Raw genomic sequence first — 20,712 nt, 5'->3', positions numbered from 1 at the left:
ACAAGCACAAAATAATAATTTAACAAACAATTGTAAACAGGCATCTGTATTCATGTACTTTTAGGCCTATTTGATTCCTAGACGATTGTAAAAAGTATAGGTCTTTGGTTGACAATGACTTATAAAACATAGTTATGATTAAATAAGTTACTTGAATGCTGGCAGGGTATTTGTATTCTCCTCTTGGTTGAAAATGACATGTGAAATGAGAAGTTAAGTACTCTAACCAAAAACACAAAACAAATCATTCAACGCCAACATCATTTAATGATATTATCATTATAAAACATGAAAGCAATTTAGTCATTGAATGGTGTTTGGGAACATTGGACATGCTTTATTTCAGAACTTTTCACAATCGATTTAAACATCTCACATATACAAAATAGGTACAATAAACTTTGTGGTTTTTTTCTTTTGAGAGAGAGGCCGCCTAAAATCCATTAAAAATGGATGAAATAATGTGCTGTCAGCATGAACACTGCATTGAAGGGGGAATTGAAGGAGAAAAATGGCTGAACAAAAACAAATCAAAACTTCGAGACAAAAATGAACAAAAAAACGTTGTTTTTTTTAAACGGTCAAAACCAGACAAACATCAGACCAGACTTAGGAAATTCCACCTGCTTAAAATGGGGTTAATCAGGGGGGACCTGTGCAAGACTCAGTCAATACAAAGAAACACAGTAAGAATGACCGTGGTTTCCTGCTCCTACACAGCTGTATGTTTAGCACCATAGGTCTCTGCTTCAAGTAATTCAGCACCTTTGATACAGGACGGAGCTTGAAGCCGTAGAACTCGTAACTTCTAGGTTGTGGATCAGACAGGTTCTCAATATTTTTTTCTAAAAAATACAGGCATGAGGTAGCTTCAACCTTTTTTTGTAATATTTTTGTGGTTTTAAACCTCCTCATTGGAAGATATACAAAGACCACAAAGTGATGCATACGTTCAGCGTTTTTATTACACTTCTTTTATTTTTTACAAAATGATGACATGTCCCACAACATGGTGTTTTCCCGCGTCTCTTTGGGCTGCTGTATTAATTTGCATTGCACAACGCTCCGTTCAGTCCATTGGTCCTCTCCGATAGAGCCCAGTTTAAGCAAGTGGATGTGCAGTGGAAAATCAGCATTCAGTATAAAAACAACACAGAAAGAAGGGCAGAGATTCTTTTTTTCTTTCTCTCTTTTTTTAATTTATCATAAGTCCATTTATTTGAAACAGACTGGGCCAATGTCCAAACCAAACTCTTGATCAGCTCCACCAATGTCCAAAGGTGCAATGTCGAGGATGGGCAGGCGAGATGGTTTATTTGTTCTGTATTCAATGACTGTCTTGCTCCACTGGCCAGTGTGTCTCTGCAGAGGTAGGACAAAAGGAGAAACCATGTATCAGAATAGTGCACCCACTCAGTATATCAAATCGTGAAAACATACAAATGCAATAATACCCTACAGTAGCCCATGATACTTTAAATAGTCAGATTCCCAAATTCTTCCACTAACCAATAAGTTACAGAAAACTACCCTGAGCCTGAGTTAACCCTTCCACCATGCACTGCATCTATTTGTGTGAGTGAGCACAGAGAGAGAACAAACAAAGCTATTATGCAAATAGAAAGGGGACTTACAGTGCAGCCATCCTCCAGAACGTTGAAAGTGAAGCGGCTGTTGCCCTCGGCACTCAGCTCCACGTCGTTGGAGCCCTGCAGGAGCACGGCCTTCTTCAGGTTGCCGTTCTCTCCGTCCATGTACGCCACGCTGTTCTTGCAGTGGTACGTGATGTTCTGGGTGGCCTGGTTGGCCAGGAGACGCATGAAGGCCAGCTGAGTGGCCATGCTCTGGGGGCTCAGGGTCTCGTCATTGTACGCAAACTGTGAAACAACATAGGAGGAATTAAGACAGGATCAGTGTCAAGATATAGTCTCAAGCATTTAGAAAAAAAACCTGGGTGAAGAAGCATATAGATAGATGTCTTATGATCACCTTAAAATGGAACCAATACAATCATGTTAAGGGTAGTGGATATTAATGTAAGCCAAAAATATGGTTCAACACTATACTAGTAAAACATGCCTCAAATCAGACTGGTGTGTCAATCAAATCAATGTGTCTTCCTGATGTTCAAACTGTCTGCTCTTGTCATTAGAATCAGTGCAGGTTCAGTCCGCTCACCTCAGTACCACCGTTAATGGTCTCTCCGAACCAGACGTGCTTCTTGTTCTCAGAGCTCCTGTACCAGTTCTTGCGGGCGATGCTCTCGGGGTGAGGGTGGATGCAGGTGTGTCCGGTGGAGAAGTCGCAGTGGGCCTTGATGGCGTCAGCGATGCAGCCCTGGTTGGGGTCGATCCAGTAGAAACCTGCAGGGGAGGACAAGAACGAGACACATTGATTAGCACTGATAATACTAATAACACTATTATTAATACTTCACTGGGGTTTTACTTTGTTTAGGTGTTGTTTAAGTTTCAGGTTCGACATGATACTGTATATTTTATGAGTTTGATCGCTCAATGACAGTATTGGTAGTGAAATGTAGAGTGATAGATAAAGAGGTGGAGTGTTGTTGAGACTCAAAGGATGTATATATTTTATTGGTTAAAAGAGTATGATGGTTCTAAGGCACCTCAGTGAGTCAACCAATCAATGAAGAGATAGACAGAGCTGTGTCTGTGGTACCAACTCACCACTGCTCCATTCAGGGTGGCTGAGTTTGATGTCTCTGCAGGTACGGGCAGGGTTCTTCTTGGAGCCCTCGGGGGTGAGCAGGTTCTCGATCTGGGAGTTCAGGGACTTGATGGTGGCGTCCACCTCGTAGTCCTTGGCCCTGAGAGAGGGCTGGTCGGCTCTGTACTCATCGTAACCACCAGACTGGTCGTATCCACCTCCAGCGGGACCTGCGGGTCCGGGAAGACCAGGAGAGCCGGGGGGACCCTGTGGGCGAGAAGAGAGTTAACAACCTCAACCTTGGTCAAAGATCACTACAAGTGTAACTTGTATTTGTGAAGTTATGTTTAAGCTAATTCCATGTTAGCCTAAATACATTATGTGTTTGGATGTTAACAGCTAGTATCTGCCTTCACACAGAGCTTATTAGATCATCCCTCTTTGTCAGCCATACTGTGGCTTTTATCTGACTGGCTGACTGACTGAGGCAGGTGTGAGTACTAGATATACTCACAGCAGGTCCGAGATGTCCAGGGGAACCACGGTGTCCAACAGGTCCGATAGCACCATGACCTCCAGCTCTACCATCCTTACCAGGGGGACCATGGGGTCCGGCAGGGCCCTAGAAACAAGCAGAGGGAGATGACAAGGACAGTTGTCAATACATGACTTTTATCTGTCTAGTTGGAGGAAGATACAATGGAGGGAGTTTGATGTGGATAGCACAGGTTACTTACTCTGGGTCCAGCAGGTCCAGTGATACCAGCAGAGCCAGTCTCACCAGATGGTCCCTGGAGGGGAGAGATATGGTTAGATTAGAGACCTTAGGGGTAGCTACAGAATACTGCAGGGGCGGGATATGGTAAGATAGTAGACCTCAGGGGTAGCTACAGCATAAGAACATTGTCATACAGTAAATTATTCAGATGTTTACGTGACGTGGAAATAAAATGAAATGGAAGTGATACAAATTTGGGGATATGGGCTATTTCAGGATATGAGATTAGATTATGTTGGATGGATGGATGGATAGACGGGAGGGTCAGAGCAGTCATCATGACTTACGTTTGGTCCGGGCATTCCCTGGAGACCACCATGTCCACGCAGACCCTTCATTCCTCTGTCTCCTTTCTCTCCAGCCCCACCCTTCTCTCCACGGGGACCAGCGGGGCCCTACAACACAAGGAGACAGAACCATAACAGACATGCGTTATTTCATATCGACCTACAGTATAGGCACAATTAGGCTATGGCGATGTATTATGATAGTTAAAATGATTAGACAAGTCTTAACTCCGCTGTCTGAGTCAAGATGAGGTTGGATAAGGTACTCACAGGGGCACCACGGGCACCAGCAGCACCGACGGGACCACCATTTCCAGTTGGGCCCTAGAGAGGAAGAGAAGAATATTAAGAGATGGAACCACGATAACAGTTCCTTTGTGTAGTGGAGAAGTTATGTCTGTTTTATGTGAATATGAACTTACAGACTCTCCACGGTTTCCAGGTCTGCCGACGGCGCCGGAGGGTCCGTTAGGTCCGGGTTGACCAGAGCTTCCAAGGGCTCCAGGAGAACCAGGCTCACCACGGTCACCCTGCAAAGGGGGCAAAGTTCAAGGTTCAAAGTTGAAAGTTCAAGACATTGTTTCAACTGATACGAAGGTCCGTTCATATGAATGTTTCATGTTCCTGTGATGTAAAATGGAATAAGCTTCCCCTCTCCCAATCCTAACCTTAACCATTAGTGGGGAAAATGCTAAACTGACCCCCAAATCACCGTCTAGGGGCAACTTCACCCTATACCACACATGAGAGAGGAGTGTACCTTGAAGCCAGCAGTTCCGGGACGGCCGGGAGGTCCATCGTTGCCAGGGCTACCCTGTGGGGTGACAAAATAGCATGTTAATTGCGCTGCCATGGGAACTGCACGTGAACTGTAATTTAGATTTTGAGCCATATGTTTACTTACAGGCTCTAAGTACTTGTTTAACAAATCAATGAATGAATGAATCAATCCATCAATCCTTACCTCACGTCCAGCCTCTCCCTGAGTACCAGTCATACCGGGCATGCCAATGTTACCAGCGGGACCACGGGGTCCAGAGGCACCAGCGGGTCCAAGTCTACCAGGCTCACCCTGAATGGCACACAGTATCACAGGATCAACACAGTACAAACACATACCATAGTAACACAGTCAATGTACTGTATCCATAACTCATCAATAGATTGCAACGCAGACTGATATGGTTGTATGGGCTGCACTAGTCTGGAATAGCCTGTCATTTTCAAGAAGTGTGATTTAGCCCATTTTGGATCATTCCAATATTATATGCCAAATAGCACATTTTCCAGAACTTTTTTATGTTCTGCAGTCGGATGTGTCTGCTGAGGCAGTTTGAATAATGTTTTGAAATAACAGAAGGTGTGATGTTCTCACCACAGCACCAGGACCACCAGGAAGACCCTTGTCACCACGGGAACCAGGCAGACCAACGAAGCCAGAGGGTCCGAGCACACCTTGGGGTCCAGCGGTACCAGGAGCACCCTGAACAGGGACAGGAGATCAGGAGGTGAGAGTGGAGAAAAGCAGAGAAAGAAACACAATCACTACCTCCTATCACCATTAGTGGTGAATGGGGGTGTTTTGATACACAGCCCAAACAATGTAAAATGCCTTGAGACCAAATGAAAAGCTAGCCTGGTCCCAGATCTGTTCTGTGCTGTTTTGCCAACTCCTATGGTTCTATTGCAAAACAGCACAAACAGATCTGGGACCAGGCTAGTGAAAGGCATGACATAAATCTCATCCATTCTTGAGAAGAAGCCTCAATGGGAGCTATGAAGACTTACGGGAGGACCGCTCTCTCCACTGGGTCCCTTGTCTCCAGCAATACCAGAGGGTCCAATTTGTCCATGCTCTCCCTGAGGTCCTGCGGGACCAGAATCACCACGGAGACCACGAGGGCCATCCTTACCAGCGGGACCGGAGGGGCCAGGGGGCCCAGAAATACCCTGTGTGTAGGGAAGAGCACGGGATAAGTGGTTATTGAGGGGAAAAAAGTGAGAGGTGTGTGTGTGTGTGTATGTGTGTGTGTGTGTGTACTTACAGCGGGACCGGGGCCTCCAACTCTACCGGCAGCACCAGGGAAACCAGTCAGACCCTGAAGAGAAAGAACAGAGGTCAAAGGTAGAAAACAGCCAAGGTCACAGAGAGATGGGGTGTCGTTCACAGGCGGCTAGTGGCACCTTAATTGGGGAGGATGAGCTCATAGTAATGGCAGGAACGAAGTCATTGGAATGGTATGAAACACAAAACAAATGGTTTCCATGTGGTTCATTCCATTGACTCCATTCCAGACATTATTATGAGCCGTCCTCCCCTCAGCAGCCTCCTGTGGTGTCATGTGTGTGATATCAGTGACAGTACTTACAGAAGGTCCAGCATCACCACGACCACCAGGGGGGCCAGCGGGTCCACTAGCACCCTAGACAAGAAAAGTCAGTAAATGATATAATTCCCAGTGAGGATTTACAGTATACATGATGTCTGTGTGAATGGATATAGTTGATTCCTGTTGAAGATAGCATTTCTGAGTGAGACTTACAGAAGGTCCAGATTGGCCAGCAGGTCCAGCAGGGCCGGCGGGGCCGACATCTCCCTTTCCACCAGCGGGTCCCTTCTCTCCTCTAGGTCCAGACTGACCATCAGAACCCTGCATGGAACACAAAGACACGGGTCAGAACAGAACAAGGGCTGCAGCAACACAAGGTAGTGTGTGTGTGTGTGTGGGCGCGCGTACATAAAATCGAACACATGTTTGAGGGTATACGTCACCATGTTAAAGAAAATCACTATATTCTGATGCATACATGGGACATGTTTATGTGTGGTTTCAGGGTATCAACTGAAGCAGTACTTACAGGGGGTCCGGCAAAGCCAGGAGGTCCGGCAGGTCCACCCTCTCCACGCTCTCCCTAAAACAGAGCAGGAACATGATAGGGTTGACTGGTGTTTTTGGGAAGACATTCTGAATAGTAGATCATGTTAGTCCTTAATTCCTTTGAAGTGTGATAATGTGTTATATAAGTAGTTGTAGGTACTTACACTGGGTCCACGAAGACCAGCAGGTCCGGCAGGGCCGAAGGAGCCAGTCTCACCCTGAAAGAGAGCAAAGATGGAGAATGTAAAGGCTGAATCAACCCAAAAATCTTAAAAGAATCAGCTTGGAAGCTCGGATGTAGAACATCTCTTCATGGTCTGCATAACTTTGATCAATGAACTCTTGCCTCTCAAGTTCCACAGGATGTCCAGTATTCAAGTTGAAGCGTATAAACTACCATTTGTTTCCAAAACAGGCAAAACAATGAGTTGCCATATCCTGGCAGATGAATTTGAAGGGTGATGGTGTATAATAGAGCAAGTGTCCAGGCAGTGTTGTGTCTTCCAGGGGCCAGTAGGCACAACACAGAGGAAAACGTTTTTGAAAGAGGGAGGTACTTTTTCAATCAGAAATTGAAACAGGGAGGTACTTGTCCAATCAGAAATGTTATGTTTTGTTGTCTGATGCAAATCGTAAAACAATATATTGGCGCTATGGTGCACCCTCCTGACCGTGACACAGGGTTCCTTCATGTGAAGATTTCAGACATCAGCTGTTTGGACCTTGGCAGTGTGCTACTGAAAACTGTCCAGCAAATGGCAACGTTGAGGTTGGAGATTCAGAAGCTGTGGCAGGTGGGTCAGTGGTATCTGGAATCCTTGGGACATCCATACCCTAAACTCTAACCCAAACTCCTAACTTAACCATTACCGAACCCTTACCTTTACCATTTCAAATTTCAGCTGTATATAATTTCCACTTCAATGGGGTAGGGACACTCCAAGGATCCCGGGTTGCACAGACCGTGGCAGATGGGGCGCAACTCGTCCTTCTCTCTGGTCTGGACTAGAGGCCTTTGTTGTTGTCCAAATATTCAGAATGACCATACTCAGCAATATAGTCCATTCCATATCTTGATCAATTGTGAAGAGCCAAAGAGTCTTGAAGAAGCCTTGCTATTCCTGCTCTGTAGGTGAGTGAACGGTACTCCATCTTGGATGTGCATAATCATTGACAAATCTTCCCTAAGTGAGCCCCACAATATTTCTCATAATCTGAACCAATGTGTTTCATTCCTCCTTTGCTATCCTTTCATGTGTTGAGGACTAAGGGAGACGATATTCAGGCTGTTTACCTTTTCACCATTAGCACCGGAAGGTCCAGGGGGTCCACTTGGTCCGGCGGCACCCTAGAAAGAGACACAAGGCACAAAGTCAGACTAAAACACAATAGAGACAGAAGAACAATGTATTGGATGTTGTTTTCACTGTGAAATTGACCTAATGAGATGAGAGAGGAACTTACACGGGCTCCATCTCTTCCCATGTTACCCTCAAGTCCTCTGTGTCCACTCTCACCCTAGATTCGAAAGATGGGAAGACACATGTTAGTCACTCGTTTAAAATAACCATTATATATTAATGTTTTTAGTCAAGGTCTATCAGAGAAGATGCTGCATTAAGGCTAAGAATGTCAAATTCTCCCAATGTTTGTATTGTAAAATAACTATGAAGCGCTGCATTTCAAATCAGAAATGATCATTGACATCAATTACAGATCTTATTCAACTTTTGTCTTGTGAAATGTTACTTTTTTAAAATATGTTTACTTGCGGCATATTCTGCGGGACTTACCTTCTCACCCTTGGGTCCAGGAGTACCACCGGCACCGCGCTCACCGGGCATGCCACCGGGTCCTTGGTGTCCAGGGCCGCCAGCAATGCCGACAGAACCAGGCTCTCCCTGAAACACAGACATTGGTGAAGAGTGGTTCCACCTATCAGCTATCCATCTCATGGAGCAAGACCATGAGTGGTTAGGAGCTTCATCTGACTACAGTGCTTAAAAGAACAGTGTTGTATTTCTCATACAGAATTGGGTTGTGTCTTCATCAAAACCATACATTGGTACTACCAGATCTATTGTAGGGCCAGAAGATATTACAGACCACACAACATGACCAGGAAACACTCTGGGCATTGTTTACAACAGTAATATGGTTCTAAGCCCTTCATAGAGTTGGGATCACCTTGCCCTGTTTACAACAGTAATATGGTTCTAAGCCCTTCATAGAGCTGGGATCACCATGCCCTGTTTACAACAGTAATATGGTATGGTTCTAAGCCCTTCATAGAGCTGGGATCACCTTGCCCTGTTTACAACAGTAATATGGTTCTAAGCCCTTCATAGAGTTGGGATCACCTTGCCCTGTTTACAACAGTAATATGGTTCTAAGCCCTTCATAGAGCTGGGATCACCTTGCCCTGTTTACAACAGTAATATGGTTCTAAGCCCTTCATAGAGCTGGGATCACCTTGCCACCATCGGGGCCTGGAGTTCCAGCAGGTCCACGAGCACCGATGGCACCCTGAGATCCAGCAGAGCCAGCAGGACCAGAGTTTCCACGCTCTCCCTAGGAACAGACAGAGAGAGAGGGTGGCTGTCAGCATCTGTCATGGGCACATCACAGTATGTATACACTGCAGGTGTGTGGGTGTGAGATGTATATAAAGATGTAAATGAGTGAATAGGATCATGTGCATGGCAACAGGTGTATGGTTGATCAGCTGTCAGAAGATCATAGTTAATGATCTGTGAGAGGTATTCATGAGTGGACATACCTTGACGCCAGCGGGTCCAGGGAGTCCCTGGTCTCCATGCATACCCTGTTGAGAGATGAATGCTTTGTTAGTGCAAGATATTACATAGTGAGAATACTATTCGAATAAAGAGAATATACTGAAACGGAGGAAAAAGGAGGTAACATTTCTATAAACTAAAATTTGCTGTTAAGTTTGTGTTACAGGGTAAATGTATTTGTGGAACTTTGTTATGGCTTTGTGGATGTAGGTTTGTGGAAGTGTTTATGTGTTTGTGGATGTACAGTGGGTTTGTGTTACAGATCACAGGTTCTAGGTTTAGTTGCTCACTTGGTTGCCAGCTTTGCCAGCCTCTCCAGCAGGTCCAGCGGGGCCGGGCAGACCCTGGAAACCTGGTGCACCAGAGGGTCCCTGCTCTCCCTTCTCACCAGCGTTACCCTGTAGAAGAGGAGAGAATCAAGTTCAATCAAATCAAATGCAATTCACTGTAAGATTAGATTCTCGTTCTTACTGTGTATTTAGAGGAAATAGTGTAGACTACTTACAACGACTCCAGCTGGGCCGGGGGCTCCATTGTTACCATCAGCACCTGGGCCGCCCTAAGCAGAGACAGGGAGAGCTAGGTGAAACACTGACACTGGCAGCAGGTGAATGATTTATGATACATGGTAGTTCAGTCAAAGTTCATTGAGGAAACACAACTCTTGTAATAAATGACTATAGATGTAGAGTAAGTAATACTTTGGATACTTAGCTTTACCAACCGCTAATTTGAGAGATGGCTACCATAGTAGTAAATGAATGCCTTTAACAGTAGAGAGTTGATAATGTAATGAATGTTGTCTGATGCTAGGGTACTTACTCTCAGACCAGTAGAGAGTTGATAATGTAATGAATGTTGTCTGATGCTAGGGTACTTACTCTCAGACCAGTAGAGAGTTGATAATGTAGTGAATGTTGTCTGATGCTAGGGTACTTACTCTCAGACCAGTAGAGAGTTGATAATGTAATGAATGTTGTCTGATGCTAGGGTACTTACTCTCAGACCAGTAGAGAGTTGATAATGTAGTGAATGTTGTCTGATGCTAGGGTACTTACTCTCAGACCAGTAGAGAGTTGATAATGTAATGAATGTTGTCTGATGCTAGGGTACTTACTCTCAGACCAGTAGAGAGTTGATAATGTAATGAATGTTGTCTGATGCTAGGGTACTTACTCTCAGACCAGTAGAGAGTTGATAATGTAGTGAATGTTGTCTGATGCGGGGGTACTTACTCTCAGACCAGTAGAGAGTTGATAATGTAATGAATGTTGTCTGATGCTAGGGTACTTACTCTCAGACCAGTAGAGAGTTGATAATGTAATGAATGTTGTCTGATGCTAGGGTACTTACTCTCAGACCAGTAGAGAGTTGATAATGTAATGAATGTTGTCTGATGCTAGGGTACTTACTCTCAGACCAGTAGAGAGTTGATAATGTAATGAATGTTGTCTGATGCTAGGGTACTTACTCTCAGACCAGTAGAGAGTTGATAATGTAGTGAATGTTGTCTGATGCTAGGGTACTTACTCTCAGACCAGTAGAGAGTTGATAATGTAGTGAATGTTGTCTGATGCTAGGGTACTTACTCTCAGACCAGTAGAGAGTTGATAATGTAATGAATGTTGTCTGATGCTAGGGTACTTACTCTCAGACCAGTTGCACCAGTTGGTCCCTTATCACCACCTTTGCCAGCCTCACCCTGGAGGGCGAGAATGAAGAAGAGACCATGGAAACGTCAGATGATCATTGTTTCATGTTGGTTGACAGAATATACGAGCATATTCTGTCCATATTCTGTCCTTCAATTTCACTTCCTGTTTATTAATTTGATCCTATTTTGCCCATATCGAAGTGCATCAACAACCCAGTTGTCTCTCTCACAGTCCAATCTCACGCTAGTAGATCAACTTCCTGGTTTTACTTCCTGGTTCTACTTACTCCAGGTCCCTTGGGGCCGGGGAATCCGATGTTACCGGGCTGGCCTCTGGGTCCAGTTGGGCCGGGGGGACCAGTGCGTCCGTCCAGACCAGCAGCACCCTAGAATAGGACACCAACCAACGGGGATCAGATATGGCACACCACCACTAGGTGGGTTTTAACATCGTTGGTGGATGGGGTGGGTTACTGTAACCATACCACGTAAGTGCTTAGAACCAATCCATTATCATGACCAGCAATTTAATTGTATTCTAATATTTTAGGATATACAGTATTTGAAAGGATGAATACTGGAGATGTGTTTAATTACTTACAGATGGGCCTTCCTTGCCTGGGGGTCCACCCTGTCCAGAGTTTCCGGGCAGGCCCTATTAACAGACAGTACTTGTTAGTCCTTTAGCATCACAGATAGAGATCACATGCTATATTTGGTTCAGAGATTAGACAGAGAATCCATTACACATCTTATTGAAACATGATTGACAGGTGTGTGTGACACTTACTCTGGCTCCAGTCAGACCAGACTCGCCAGCACGACCGGCATCACCAGGGGCTCCACGGATACCAGCAGGGCCGGTGGCTCCGCGAGCTCCGGGCATACCCTGGCAGAGAGGGGAGGAGGAAGAGGAACCCATGAGTACAGAACAGTCACTATATTACAAGGTAAAATTCACTGTTTTCATCCTGCATTTGAACAACTATTATCATGGTCAATAATATTTATTAAACAGAATATTTTGGGAGACTTACAATGGGACCACCTCTTCCCTCCAGACCAGGCAGACCACGAGTTCCAGCACCTCCCTATGAGACACAAACAGACATGAGTCAACCATAACCACTCACCTGCACCCTATAGCAATACACCAAGACTGTACCCCCACACTGGGTCTGGTATGATATACTCACTCTAGCTCCACGCAGACCAGCGGGCCCGGTGGCACCAACCTCGCCAGTTGAGCCTCTCTTGCCCTCCTCACCAGCGGGACCAGCGGCACCCTGGACACCAGAGTGACCCTGGAGGAGAAAGCAGAGACATTAGAGACTGCCACAAACACACACCATGTACTGACATAATGCTAGCGCATACCTATACTGCATAACAGCAGTAGTATGGATACTCACAGGCTCTCCCTTAGCACCAGAATCTCCCTTTTGTCCAGAGGGTCCAGGGTCACCCTGCAGTCAAAGAGACACAGATACATGATCAATACCTCAATATTCATACAGATTGTGTTAGTAAAGTGTTGAACTTCTTTTTAGGTCCAGCGGTACTCACACCAAGGCCTCTAGCTCCAGTGGATCCCTGAGGGCCCTGGGGGCCGGGACCTCCTCTTGGGCCGGGGAAACCAGGGGCTCCAGCAACACCGGGGAGACCCTAGAACACACACAGGATGGAAGAGTGGTGAGTAAGAAGACAGCTGAAGTACCTACTGCATAAACATGATCATAATATTACCTAATCACATTACCATAATCGTACCCAATCACATTATATAACCACATGATCTAATCACATTACCTAATCACATTACCTAATCACATTACCTAATCACATTACCTAATCACATTACCTAATCACATTACCTAATCACCCAATGGTGTCACTAGAACAGTTACTTATGGCTAATATCACTTCCATGTAATGTGGGAACAACTGAATTCATTTCTGTCCTTCATGAATTCTAAAGCTAAAGCGATTCATTGTTGATGCTATTTGAGTATGCTATTTGAGTGTGCTATTTGAGTGTGCTATTTGAGTGTGCTATTTGAGTGTGCTATTTGAGTGTGCTATTTGCTGATAAGTCAACTGCTGTGCTTCAATCATAACTCATATCATGCCTATGAGTCCAAGGCTCAAGTGAACAAGATTCTACATCTTGACCTTTGTCTCACCCCAAATGACCTTTGGACTGTCAATCTAGTCTAACCACAATGCAACTATGGCCAGAATACTTACAGCAGCTCCCTTGGCGCCGTTGATACCGTTGTTACCAGGGTTACCCTACGAGGAGAGGAAAAGGAAAGAGAGAGTGTTACAGACAAGTGTGTAGAGATGCCAAGAAACCAACCAACATGATGGAAAATATATATAACCATTGGAGTTACAGTATGTATTTCAGGACCAGGTAACAAGAACATCAAGAGAGCCTTCAATGACATATTTCACACTGTGATAATGTTGTAGTTTGTTGGTAGTGTATACTTACAACGGGACCGACGGGGCCGACGGCTCCATTAGTACCGGGCTCTCCTCTGCCTCCCTGAGGTCCGGATGGGCCATTGGCTCCAGCACCTCCGATCTCTCCCTGTTACAGTAACATTTTGACTGAGTCACACAATCCATTCAAATGGGTAATAAAATGTTTGATGTTATATAGATGTTATATAGATGTTTTATGGTATAGAAATCCTCATAGAAATGTTTAGTTTAGACAGTAAATCAATCAGATTATCGGAGTGTGATAACCAATTAGAGAATCATGATGGGTGTTGATAAAGCTCTTTAGATGTGGTTCTACGGTTCCCAGAACTGTGAATCTTCTCTGGTGTCCACACTAATAATGTCCATGATATACTAAGGATTGTGATCATGAAGAAATGCTTTGGAGATGACCATGATGACATCCCTCACCTTGGGGCCAGGGGCTCCAGGGAAACCAGGGGGGCCAGCTGCTCCAAGAGGACCCTGGGAAACAGGAAATAGAGAGATGACATAGTGAAATAGAGGTCAAGGGTTACAGAAAGTGTTGTAAGATGAAGCTACCCCTAGAAGCGGACGATCTAACTTCAGTTTTAGCATTTCCAGCTGTAATGATTTAGGTTAGGATTACGAGGGATAAGCTGATCCTGGATCAGATCTGGGCCTAAAGATTTTTGTAATCTTTTTTAAATTTAACTAGGCAGATACAGTAACTTCAACAGAGGGGTCACTCCTAGGTTATCCATAAGGTTAAGGGGTCAGAGGTTATGGGGTCAAAGGGGAAGTAGCACTCACAGCAGGGCCGGCGGGTCCGGTGCTTCCATCAGCACCACGGGCACCAGCGGGGCCAGCAGGGCCGGCACGGCCTCTCTCACCATTCAGACCACGAGAACCCTAAGGTGGGGAAGAGAGGCAGAGCGAGAGTATGGTTGAGTACAAGTGTGTATTTATTTTTAAGTGCGTGTATATAGTGAGTATAGTATATGATATGTTACTGGTTGTACATTTGATTTCCCAACGAGGATAATACATAGTGATTGGTGATCAGTAGACAGTGAAGAGGATACAGCAAGTACTCATCTCCATTGTTTCCTTTGCAATCAGCTATGTGAACGCAATGTATTTTGCACGTGACAAATGGTAAAGAATCAATGTGAGGTACTTTCAGGCTCGGCTATGCAGGTGACATGTTCTATTAGTGATACATATGGCTCGGGCTAGCCCCTGACAACATGCTAATTTTGACATTTTCCTCTTGGGAACAATACGATGGAAAAGAGAAGGGTGACAATGTGTGAACTTACAGCTGGTCCGGGGTTTCCGTTAGCTCCATGGGCACCTGTCTCACCCTATGGGAGAAGCAGGAGAACACGTATTCAGATGACAGGAGGTCATAGATTACGACTGGTGTGAACACTGGATATATCTAGATTGGTAAACATGGTTGGAATAGAAATGTAATTCTCAGAGATTTATGTAGGTACTATGGTGAACAAGTGGTAAAACAAACACTGATATTTGAGGAACTGCTATCAATGTAGCGGGATTGTGACTAAATGTGCAATAAAATGTGCTACTGTATGTGAAATTCACTTTACTTTTAGGTGTTACAGGGTGGGTTTCCGGACCAGGGTTAATCCTATACCTCAAGTCAAAAGCTTGCACAATGGATCTCTCCATTGAAAGTGTTTTTTTAGTCCAGGAATAGGCCTAATCTGTGGCCTACAAAGATGAAAGCTAAATGTCTGTTACACCTCCTGTGCCATCTGTGGGATTTGACAGGGATAAAGGAATTAGGTTGTGATTGAGGAGCATGTACTGTGGCTGCAACATTACCTTAGCACCCCCTGAACCAGACTCTCCCTTGCGTCCATCCAGACCATTGTAACCCTGGAGCACAAAGAGAACAGGTTAGCATCCTGAGACAATACACAATTGTTATAGTCTAAAATCAAATAAGAACAGGAAACAAATAATCTCCCCCACCCCCTTATCGTTCAGATCATATTAATTCTCATGTTGATTATCTGGTGAGGGAATATTAATTTGAGTTTAATCTAGAGATCTCTGCTAATTGTATTCTGTTTGATGTAGGATGCATTTTCACTCAGCTTCTCATGGGACAAAACTCCTAATTTCCCATCATTTCTAGTCTTTTCTATAGACTATATCTGCATCTCACCAGAGCCACAGTGGGGGGGGGGAAATAGGGTGTCATTTGTGATGAGTACTACAAGGGAAGTGTGTGACCGGGTCACATTCAGTGGGGTGCAACATTACAGAACATCCAGATACAAATGTATTACATAGAACAGACATGTGGAATGGAGAATCATGTCAGCTCTATACAAGTAATCTCTATCTGTAACCAGGGATACTGTATAACAGGGTTGTTGGGAGGTCGTTAGGAGGCAGGGCCAGGCAGGTGTTTATGTAAATACTCACTCTGTGTCCCTTCATTCCAGGAAGTCCAGGAGTTCCGGGGAATCCACGAGCACCCTACAGAGGAGGGAAAGAAGAGGTTTTAAGTGATAACACTTTATGGATTCATGTATATTTAGTGTCAATGTATATTTTGTTAAAGTCTGTCAGCTCTGGACATTGCCCTTACCTGAGTTCCAGGGCCACCTCTGTCACCAGGCTTTCCAGGTCTGCCGTTGTTACCCTAGAATTGAACAGACAAGCTGCATTAGATGTGTATACTGTAGGTCCACTATCATGACAGCATATGTCTGTAGCATTTTCCACAGTCACTAATTGCCCCAGTAGGCAAGTAGTGCCACAGGTAGATAGTTATTAAACCAACAGTTAGACCAAAATAACACCAAGAATTGTAACGTTTTACTTACATCCTCACCGGGCTTGCCAGCGGATCCAGAAGGTCCACGAGCACCAATGGAGCCCTTGGATGAGAGAGATGTCAGAGGTCAGGGTTAAGGTCATAGTCAAATTCTGTGTTCAGTGCTCTAGGTTGCCTTTCTGTGTAGTAGTGTAGATGGCTTCATCTGTGTCTGTAGAGTTTAAATGGTTAACGCACAGGTACGAGAAATTAATATCTGTTTAGTCCAAATTGACTATGGGGTATCACTGGGTGGGGATGTGTTGGACTATAACTATACTACATGAGACAGTGTTGAAGATGTGGGATAAGGGCTAGAGGAGAGAGAGTAAGGGGATATGTATAGAGTTACATGCTGAGCTCTGATCAACCTGTTATAGAGAGAATGTTACAGTGGGTTACAGTTTCCATGAGAGAGTTATCTTACAGTCTGTCCGGGCTCTCCAGGCTCTCCAGCGTGTCCTGTGAATCCTTGGGGTCCCTGTTGATGGGAAAATGACACAACAGTGAGTCGATTTATCCAAATTAGACATTGTTTTATTACTATGTGATCAGTTATGTGTGATGAATAGAACCAGGAATTATTCCATCCTGAACATGTGATCTGATCCCTTGTTAGGGGCTATAGTAGGGGCTATAGTTAGGGGCTATAGTAGGGTCCTAGTTAGGGGCTATAGTAGGGTCCTAGTTAGGGGTCCTAGTTAGGGGCTATAGTAGGGGTCCTAGTTAGGGTCTATAGTAGGGGTCCTAGCTAGGGTCTATAGTAGGGTACTAATTAGGGGCTATAGTAGGGTCCTAGTTAGTGGCTATAGTAAGGGTCCTAGTTAGTGGCTATAGTAAGGGTCCTAGTTAGGGGCTATAGTAAAGGTCCTAGTTAGGGGCTATAGTAGGGGTCCTAGTTAGGGGCTATAGTAGGGGTCCTAGTTAGGGGCTATAGTAGGGGTCCTAGTTAGGGGCTATAGTAGGGGTCCTAGTTAGGGGCTATAGTAGGGGTCCTAGTTAGGGGCTATAGTAGGGGTCCTAGTTAGGGGCTATAGTAGGGGTCCTAGTTAGGGGCTATAGTAGGGTCCTAGTTAGGGGCTATAGTAGGGTCCTAGTTAGGGGCTATAGTAGGGTCCTAGTTAGGGGCTATAGTAGGGTCCTAGTTAGGGGCTATAGTAGGGTCCTAGTTAGGGGCTATAGTAGGGTCCTAGTTAGGGGCTATAGTAGGGTCCTAGTTAGGGGCTGTAGTAGGGTCCTAGTTAGGGGCTGTAGTAGGGTCCTAGTTAGGGGCTGTAGTAGGGTCCTAGTTAGGGGCTGTAGTAGGGTCCTAGTTAGGGGCTGTAGTAGGGTCCTAGTTAGGGGCTATAGTAGGGGTCCTAGTTAGGGGCTATAGTAGGGGTCCTAGTTAGGGGCTATAGTAGGAATCCTAGTTAGGGGCTATAGTAGGGGTCCTAGTTAGGGGCTATAGTAGGGGTCCTAGTTAGGGGCTGTACTAGGGCCTGTGAGTTTTTCCTGGCCAGGTCACTGAGTCAGGAAAACCTCCTGGCCTTCATGTTGAGTTTATATGAGAAAAATAAACCACCTTGTGTCATTTGAGAACTACTTACAGGGGATCCGGGAGGTCCGTTGGGCCCTCTAGATCCCATCAAACCCTGAGGAGAGAAAGACAAAGCACATTGAAATCAGATCAAAGTAAAGTTACTGTACATGATCTTAATACTGTTCAATCAAAATGGACGTCCAATTCGGATATGAATCACTGCAGGGGGAATGAAATTGGAAAAATGTCAAACAAAAACTTTTGCTTAAAATAGCAGAGAAAGGCTGTGTGAAATGTGTGACATCTTATCCAAATTTAAATCTTAAATGATTTGGGAAGAAGAGGGATAACATTTAAAGAGGATAAAATGGTAATACATTATTCATGGTTACCGAATTGGTAACAGCAACAGATTAAGAAATAGATTAAGAAATAACTGCAGTGCACCTATTATGTCCAGGGTTTGGTGTCATACATATGCTGGACGATGAAGAGGTTATGAGCAGTTTTGTAACAGCTCATGATCTACAATGCAGTTTCTGGCTGAATCCCAGAAGAAAGCCTACTTCATAGGCACTGATAAGATTATGAAAGGCTATCAGCTTCACGGTTACAACTCTACCTTGTCCTCCAATAGGCCTGGTGGAATTTTCACAACATTGCTTGCTTATATCCATCCTATCAGATCCATACAAATGCCTAGGGGTCAGGGGCTAGGCAAGGACTAGTGACAAGGGAATAATGGCCTAAGGGCTAAGCAGGGACAGTGCCAGTGCCAAGTAGGTAGGGCCTACAGGGTGTGCCAACTGGTTAGGGGTGAGGGTTTAATTTGGGGTTAATTCAGGGTCTCTCTCTTGTGTTCGGGGGCCTCACCATGGGTCCAGGTCCGGGGTCGCTGCCTTTTCCTCCATCAAACTGAGCAGCAAAGTTCTGGCAAAACAAAACAGGGACACACATTATTATCACAGAAATTAACAATTAATAAAAGCCATGTGTGACAACAAATAATGGTATAGTAGTCATAATTCCATTGGTTAATCCCAGAGCATCCTGAGACATCAGAGTAGTAGTTCTTAGAGTCAACCATGATGAACCATACTGAACAATATTGACAAACTTTCCCAGTATTGAAAATTAGTCTAAAACGACATTTTAGTCTAAAACGAAATTCTCAGAATAAAAGGTCATTGGAACCTCCAATCACTTTGTGTGTGTAAACCATGTTTATGATTTACAGTGTCAGGGGGTCATCATGGAGTCAAAGGTTCTTAGGTCAACAGGGTATAAAGTCATAAGGGTATATGAGGTTATGGGGTCAAGACCACCCAATTGAACTCATCCCTAGAGAGTACTAGGTAAGTATTCAAGGGACACTGAACACTTTTACCATGGCTGATTTGAAAGAGGAACCAAATGCCATGCCCCGGTAACAAACCAAAACAGAGGAGTTCTGTTGGTCACGTTTAGAGTTACAAATGTTCTCCATTTTCTGGGGAAAAAATTGCCAGCCAGTGAAAACATTTGTTACAGAACTGTCAGACATCATGTGTGACTAAAACATTTTATGTGTGACTAAAACGTTTTATGTGTGACTAAAACATGATGGTTTTTAGAGTGAGAAAATGAGGGACATAATGATATCGCTGAACTTACTCCTCCAAGTCCAGGGGGACCAGGGGGCCCGGCAACACCGGGGAGTCCATCTTTACCATCTCTTCCATTACGGCCTTGGGGACCCTGAGAGAGACATAGAAACAACTTATTATTTAAAGAAATGTTTCAGCTAAAATACTTTACATTCTATACATATTCATGCTGTAATTCCGCTGGAAATGTCCTTCATCCTCTGCTGTTTTTTATGATGACTTTCTATTTTTGTTTTCTGTTGTGATGTTGCCCAGTCCTGCAACATGCTGGAAGTGCTGTATTGTACACTATAGAAAAATGGGAAAACATTCTCCATTATTAGATAAGCAAAATGATTACAAAATGACTACAATTTACAAAATGATGTATAATTGATTTATAGCCATTTTAAAATCATAGGTTATTGCTTATATGTTTATAATATATCTGGGTAAAAATACAGCCAATAATATCGTTGTCAACATCGAGGATGTAGGCCTCTGTGCCATGTGATCAAGGGGTGTGGCCACAACGGGGTCAAAGTATGTCATGTAGCCCTCTCAGAAATGTACATTTAAACAAGCATAGTAACTTGCAGACACCTAACATACAACATCTAAACATCAAAGGGGACAGCTGGGTTCTTTGCTTACCCTGTCACCTCGAGGTCCTTTCGCTCCCGTTGGGCCCTGTGGTGGGAAAATATCTTAATCAGACAAACATACAAGACAAACCACTCAAATAAACATTTTAAAAGCATATCAGTACTTCTAGCAAAGCTGGTCAGACCCTAATCTCAAATAGATTGCATCAATGTTTAAGGACAAATCCACTCAAACTATCTATTGGTATTTTTTTCATTAATCCAATGTTGATCATTATGATGATGTGGCCAGGGACACTTTGCTTTTTGAAAGCCCAATATCTTGAAAACTTGACTGATGACATGTAAAACATTTTGGGACTGTATCAACAGTGGATTAATGAAACAAATATATATTTATATATTTTTGGAGTGGATTTTTCCTTTAATTGATTTCAAGTGTTAGAAGATAGCAGTCTATTTGCATTAATGTGTACATAAACAATCTTGACCTTACAGTTTGAGGACAAGCATGTCAACACATGCTTGTCCTCTCACTTGACCTTTGACCTTTGAGTAATCCTGA

At 44.2% G+C, this 20,712-nt stretch overlaps 1 protein-coding gene across 1 annotated transcript; it reads right to left on the bottom strand.

The window, feature by feature from the left end:
• Positions 1–311: 311 nt before the first annotated feature.
• LOC135551802 (collagen alpha-2(I) chain-like) lies at positions 312–20,297 on the bottom strand. The gene is made up of 47 exons (XM_064983026.1): positions 20,197–20,297; positions 19,571–19,654; positions 18,791–18,847; positions 17,985–18,029; positions 16,823–16,876; positions 16,406–16,459; positions 16,168–16,221; positions 16,002–16,055; positions 15,393–15,446; positions 14,861–14,905; positions 14,352–14,450; positions 13,989–14,042; positions 13,564–13,662; positions 13,314–13,358; positions 12,633–12,731; positions 12,479–12,532; positions 12,263–12,370; positions 12,104–12,157; positions 11,857–11,955; positions 11,668–11,721; positions 11,354–11,452; positions 11,061–11,114; positions 9,918–9,971; positions 9,703–9,810; positions 9,394–9,438; positions 9,087–9,185; positions 8,408–8,515; positions 8,079–8,132; positions 7,909–7,962; positions 6,779–6,832; positions 6,595–6,648; positions 6,279–6,386; positions 6,105–6,158; positions 5,781–5,834; positions 5,524–5,685; positions 5,111–5,218; positions 4,700–4,807; positions 4,496–4,549; positions 4,158–4,265; positions 4,006–4,059; positions 3,736–3,843; positions 3,408–3,461; positions 3,185–3,292; positions 2,691–2,937; positions 2,179–2,363; positions 1,635–1,877; positions 312–1,362 (listed from the first exon to the last, which is right to left on the bottom strand). Exons 3-47 carry the CDS (start codon positions 18,791–18,793, stop codon positions 1,216–1,218), a joined length of 3,813 nt encoding a protein of 1,270 aa, XP_064839098.1. The 5' UTR covers positions 18,794–18,847; positions 19,571–19,654; positions 20,197–20,297; the 3' UTR covers positions 312–1,215.
• Between the last annotated feature and the right edge of the window lie 415 nt (positions 20,298–20,712).

Source organism: Oncorhynchus masou, chromosome 13, assembly GCF_036934945.1.
Source record: "Oncorhynchus masou masou isolate Uvic2021 chromosome 13, UVic_Omas_1.1, whole genome shotgun sequence".
NCBI lineage: Eukaryota > Metazoa > Chordata > Actinopteri > Salmoniformes > Salmonidae > Oncorhynchus > Oncorhynchus masou.
Note: the sequence above shows the minus strand (reverse complement) of the source record. Positions and strands in the feature narration are given on the sequence as shown.

What these genes read in the sequence shown, in the direction of transcription:
- LOC135551802 (XM_064983026.1), bottom strand. An exon ending in CTGGAGCTAGAGGCCTTGGT is followed by an intron (nt 12,533 to 12,632) that starts GTGAGTACCGCT and finishes CTTTGACTGCAG; the next exon opens with GGTGACCCTGGACCCTCTGG. An exon ending in CTGGACATCTCGGACCTGCT is followed by an intron (nt 2,938 to 3,184) that starts GTGAGTATATCT and finishes TCTCGCCCACAG; the next exon opens with GGTCCCCCCGGCTCTCCTGG.